This window comes from Lithobates pipiens, unplaced genomic scaffold, assembly GCF_037356315.1.
Source record: "Lithobates pipiens isolate NorthernLeopardFrog02 unplaced genomic scaffold, aLitPip1_a1.2 Scaffold_18, whole genome shotgun sequence".
Lineage (NCBI taxonomy): Eukaryota > Metazoa > Chordata > Amphibia > Anura > Ranidae > Lithobates > Lithobates pipiens.
Genome location: NW_027507758.1, coordinates 473,336,878 through 473,342,877, shown reverse-complemented (window position 1 = coordinate 473,342,877; position 6,000 = coordinate 473,336,878). Strand labels below are relative to the sequence as shown.

General features: G+C 40.6%; 1 protein-coding gene across 2 annotated transcripts in view; it reads right to left on the bottom strand.

Moving 5' to 3' along the window:
- Positions 1–6,000, bottom strand: part of LOC143988630 (calcium-binding protein 39) — a 50,773-nt gene that overhangs the window by 22,451 nt on the left and 22,322 nt on the right. Inside the window, exon 3 of one of the 2 annotated variants that reach the window (XM_077488334.1) lies at positions 292–501. The exons of the other annotated variant lie outside the window; for it this stretch is intronic. Within the exon in view, the coding sequence (XP_077344460.1) occupies positions 292–501 (210 nt within the window). The remainder of the gene's footprint in view (positions 1–291; positions 502–6,000) is intronic. 2 annotated transcript variants of the gene reach the window in all.

Here is a 6,000-nt window from a genome sequence, read left to right as displayed (position 1 = left end):
GCATGTAAACTTTTAAACAGGGACATTTGGGTAGCTTCTGTTGTGATTATGATGTAAAAACACTCAACACTGTTGATTGATAATAAATGGCTTCAGCCAACCCCTAACCATGAGTGGAAGAAAATTAAAATCTGCCAGTGTATGTAAACTTATGAGCACAACTGTATGTCACATATGTATGTGGCATTAGTAGATTGTCCCATGGAGAGGTTAGTAACTCCATCACGGTGAACATGTCCTCCACCATAAGGCCCTACAAAGAAAACACTGTGACAGAGGACACATATTAACCGATAAAACTGCAGTTCTGTCCATCTTCTGCTTCCCAAATGAGCTCCTTTTTGCTTTGGGCCAGGCCACTTTCTTTGGGTCCTTGTTCCTGCTGCTAATGTGCATGTCATCAGAAGCATACGTTGTAAGTGAGATGTTTGAACCAGAAGTGGGATGGGTTAGAGAATTGGATTGGAGGGTAGGGGAGCTGATCGAGTGAGGTACAAGTAGCTGTGAAATAAAACAGCATAAAAAGCAATATATATATATAAATAAATAAACACACAAAGACAAAAAAAGCAGGATCATTCCATCCATATTACATTGTCCAAGGACAGTTAGGTGGATAGGTGGGACACATCCAATGCCCCCCCCCCCCCGCCCACAATCTACCGAGTTGAATGTTCCACGGAATATAGGCATACAGTCTTTTCTCAAAAGACCGTTTCCCTATACACATGAATAGGGAAATCTGCTACTACATACCATGGATAGAAGTATGCGTCTATTGTGGGACTTTTAATTGAAGTAGATTGCAGCAGAATCTGGAGAGCAGGGATAAACTTACTATATCGTACACCTAAACCCCTCCACCAAATAAACGACTGAATTGCAGTAATAGACCTGCCATAAGAAAGATATGGTAACTAACATCTAAAATTGCATTTACCTGGTTATTGTACTTGTTTTAATATTTTAGAAGATGCTGCAAATTCAAACTTTTGGCTTTTTTCTAAACTTTGTTGACCTGGATGCTTGTTTTTGGTCTGCATCTCAGAAAATTTAGAAGCCAGAGACAACCAGGCTACAAGCCTTTTCACAAATGGCAACCCCCACATTTCAGTCATTGCAGGTTTATCTTAAAAAGTAGAACTTTAGGCAAAACATTTTTTTTTTTTTGGATAGAGCAAAGGAGGGTTACAACACATCAGATTTTTTTTTTCCCTGCCATCTGTGTCTTATTACAGAGATTTCTCTTTACTTTCTGTTCCCAGGCCAAACAGGAAGTGAGAGGAAATTCCTACAAGTTAAGGTAATCCCTGGGGGACCCCTGGTAACCATAACCAGCGGGCCCATTAGAAGATTTTCCCCTATATTACATTTTCATTTACATTTTATTTTCTTTTACTTTCAATGATAAATAATCAAGTGCCTGTATATTTATTGCAGTGTGTATTCACACTTCACGTCATCTTTCTGAGAAAGACTAATAAAATGCTCATTCCGTCCTCATACACACGCTAAGGTTCTTGGAGTAGCGCTAGAGGCACTCTACCTGTATTTCTGGTGGGCAGCACAGAAATGACGAAGTACATTTTTGCAGAAATTGCCTTTACCTTTGACATATAGGTCATCATTGTTGAGCAATTAGGAAAAAAAAAAAAACTACAATCTTAAATATCACAAATAAACCTTAAGGCTTAAAAAAAAAAAAAAAATTCAGACTGAAATGGGACCTGAAAAACAGTGAATGGAGACGCACCAGACTCCTGCGGTGAGCTGGAATGTGCTGCGGGGTGAACCCAGCCTTAAAGTGTATGCAAAGGGGGCTTGCACTTTAAAGAAAAAAAAAAAAAAAAAAAAAAAAAAAAAAGTCTTCCCCTACCTTCTCCCCCCTCCCTCTCTCACATTTGGATAATATTTTACTTTTTTTCAACTTGGTTATTTTTTTTTTGCGTGCGCAGTGAAGGCGAGAACAAACGTTCGCCCCCAATTCTGGGCATGCACATTTGTGAACACACCAGTATGGAAATTCCAATACTTGGCATGTCAGTGCATGCCCAAAAATGCGCCAGACAAAAAAATATGGTGGAGGCAAATGGGTTGAAAATTAAGACGACTGAAAGTAGAAATATAGCCAAAAAGTTTTATTTTTTTAATTTTGAGTAAGAAGAGTAATAACCATGGGAAGGTTTATTTTTGCCAACTGTCTCATTGGGGAGATTTACCTTCAAACAGAAAGAGGCAATCCATGCAAATTAAGGGAATCTCTTGGGGATCCGAACTAGTGTCACCATTAAAATATTTCCCCTCTATTACTTTTCTGGGGACAATCACAAAAATTGCGATTTTCTTTTACCCTCACTTTCAAACGAGAATAATAAACCGGACAAATAGAGATGGTGAATCTCCCTAAGGGACACGGACAGCAAAAAAAAAAAAAAAAAAAAAAAAAAAAAAAAAGTGCCTTTAGTTATACTTGAACTTGCTCTTTAATTTCTGTTTTAGCAGAAAACTGAATGAGTTGGGAGCCTTGACGTAAGCACTGTAGCTTCCACATATACACTATATTGTCTAGCTTTGCACGCACGTGAACTTTTTGGCATCCCAGTCTTAGTCCATAGGGTTCAATATTGGGTTGGCCCACCCTTTGCAGCTATAACAGTTTCAACTCTTCTGGAAAGGCTGTACACAAGGTTTAGGAGTGTGTGTATGGGAATGTTTGACCATTCTTCCAGAAGCGAATTTGTGAGGTCAGGCACTGATGTGAACGAGAAGGCCTGGCTCAGGTCAGGACTCTGTGCAGGCCAGTCAAGTTCCTCCACCCAAAAAACTCGCTCATCTATGTCTTTATGGACCTTGCGTTGTCAAATCATTTGGAGGGGAGGGGGTTGTATAGCATGAGGTTTTGCAGGGGTTGGACTTGGCCCCTTAGTTCCAGTGAAGGAAACTCTTATGCGGCGCACACACGGTCGATTCTTCCATCAGAATAAACTGACAGTTTTTCCAACGGAGTTCCACTGAAATGGACTTGCCTACAAACGATCACACTAAAGTCCGATCATTTAGAACGCGGTGATGTACTACGGGGCGAGAAAAAGGGAAGTTCAATAGCCAGTAGCTGCCCTTGTGTCGCTTTTAGTCCGTCGGAACAGTATACAGACGAACGGCTTTCCCGATAGGAATTGATTTAGTCTGAAAAAAATGTAAAACATGTTCTATTTCTAGGTCCGTCAGAATTTCGGGAAAAATAAAAAATAAAAAGTCAGCTGAAGCCCACACACGATCGCAATATCTGATGAAATTATTACGGCTGACTTTTTCTGCAGGAAATTCCAGCCGCGTGTACACGGCATTATAGCGTCAGCATACCAAGACATTTTGGACAATGTTTGGAGATGGCCCCTTCCTGTTTCAACACAACAGTGCACTGGTGCGCAAAGCAAAAGTCTATAAAGACATAAAATGACCAAAACCATGTAGTGCAAGGGCCTGCCTGATTGCATACACCTTGAAACTCCTAAGGTTTGACCTCATATTATATGGTTTTGGTAAATCTGAAGGAAAAAATCTGATCTGTGTATTGGGGCTTTAGACTGGGATGCCATTAAAGTTCATGTGCGTGTAAAGGCAGACATCCCAATCCCTTGACAATATAGTGTATAGTGCAAATGTGTGCAACTAAAACCTCCGTTAACGTGAACTGTGAGACGGGGTCAATTTTTGCATTTTTTTGCAGGCTAGCTGGCAAGTGTGCCAAGAAATTTTTGTGTATTGAGTTGGGAGCTCTCACACACTGAAAGTTAATATTCATGTGCCCACAGTGATTTTGGGGTAACAAAGACTTAAAGACTTGGCTGTGTTTTTATGCATTATATGTTTTCATTTATATTCCTTAGTATGTATATTACCTGATATTAACATTATATGTGGCAATGTGCTCTCATTGTATATACATTTATATGAATTGTATTGGATATTATATGCTTATTCACAATTACCATTACGTACTATAATATTGATTGCCAATAAATTTGAACGTCTACATCTACGTGCTTCATTTAAAGTCACAATTCCTTGTCCCTTTCCCCCCCCCCCCTCCTCTTCATTCAGATAGGGATGGAGGCAATTGACCTTACCAGGTCACTGCCTCACTTAGAGTCCCAACTGTCCTCATTCCTCTTATCTTCATATTAAAGACTTGGTTGATGAGGGGGAAAAAAATAAATAATAAAAAAAAACAAGGTGAACCTGACTTGGCCTAAAACTCAAAGTTGAAATGTCAGAACCTAATCTACTGGCCACTAACGTTTTGGTATTTGACAGTTGAATACAAGGGTGCAGGGGTTCAATACCAGACTTGGAGAAACGTCAAGCCTGTGTGTACCTCAGCCTAGAATTCAAGGAATTTCCACAGGGCGAATGATGGATTTGTAGACTAACATGGGTACTTGAAGACGCTACAAGGTGTTGCACGTCTGCACTGTTTTCTTTTTGACTAGTCAAGTTTACTGTAAAGCAGAACATCAAGAAAAAAGTTTATTTTGTACACACCACCAGTCAACCAAGTTACCTCTAATTAGGATTAGCCTAGGCCTAGATCATAGGTTCATTAATGCCAGAAATTCAGTTCTATACTTCGGGTACTGAAGATCTCATACAGTAAAGGGATCCTATAGTTTGTCTACCCCATCCTTATCCATTCACAGAACATATAGGCATCCTGTGATTAGACAGGGGGCGAGGGGGGGCTCTGAAAGTACAGCGATCATAAATTAGGAGGTACCGTATTTAAAGCGGGGTATAAACACGCACCCCAACTGAAGAGGGCTAGTTTCAGGGGAAAAAAAAAAAATACATATATTTTTTAAATAAACCACTTTGAAGCAAAATAATGGTGAGGGAGAATCAACGCAGCCCATTCTGTGCCCATCTGCAGCCTATTCTGTGCCCATCTGCCCCATCAATCCATCTCTCATATGAAGTCACTGAGCCGTCAGCTGTTTCCTCGGCTCTCAGTCGGCAGCTCGGTGATTGTGTATCTCACCTCCCCCCGCCCCCCTTTTACTTACCTGAGCCCCATAATTTTCGGAACGGGGACGAGGTGTCTCGTGTCCCAATTGGACAGATTAATAGCAGCCATTGCTGTCAATCAAATCCAATGATGAGGGCGCCAGGAGGTGGGGCAGAGTCCTGCTGTCTGTGTCAATAGACAGCAGCAGGACTCGGGAGCGCACCCGCACAGGTGTTCCGAAGGAGAGTGATTCTCCAGCTAGGAAAAAAAAAGAAAAAAGAAGAAGAAGAAGAAGAAGAAGAAGTAGCCACTAGCGCTACTGAGGGACCCTAGAAGAAGAGGATCAGGGGCCACTCTGCAAAACCAACCGCACAGAGGAGGCAAGTATGACATGTTTGTAAAAAATAAAAAAACAACCTAACACACGGGAGGGTTTAATAACCCTTTGGGCCTGAGTTTTTAACTCTTTTCATTTGAGATGAATGAATGGTCATCATGTGTGGCTCCTCAGAACACCCTGTTCTTCCTCCTGATGTAAGTAGTTTTACAAGCACCTACATGAAAAGGCAATCATCAACATCGATCACGCAGGTGCTTAGTAACTGTCTGCAATTGGTACCTGAAAGGCAACACTGCAGACTGATAGTCATACATAAAAAACAGGTTGTGGCAGGACAATTAAGATTGACGCATCTAGGTTAATATAAACAACTGCAGAATCAGACATGAATCACTTCCTATGCTCACACCCATGTGGCAGGGAAGTCCAAAAGCTCCTATTAGGCATGTTGCCATAGTACAGGGATATGATTACATTTACATGTTCAAATAATGACAAAAAGGGAAAAAACACAATTGTATGTAAAAAGAACCAGACTACAAACTCGGATATTAAAAATCCTGGGGCTCGTATACGTTTAAACGGAAAAGTCTACTTTTAGTAACATGTTAGACCTTTAAGGTGGAATATGCTACTATAAAAGTTAAATAATACC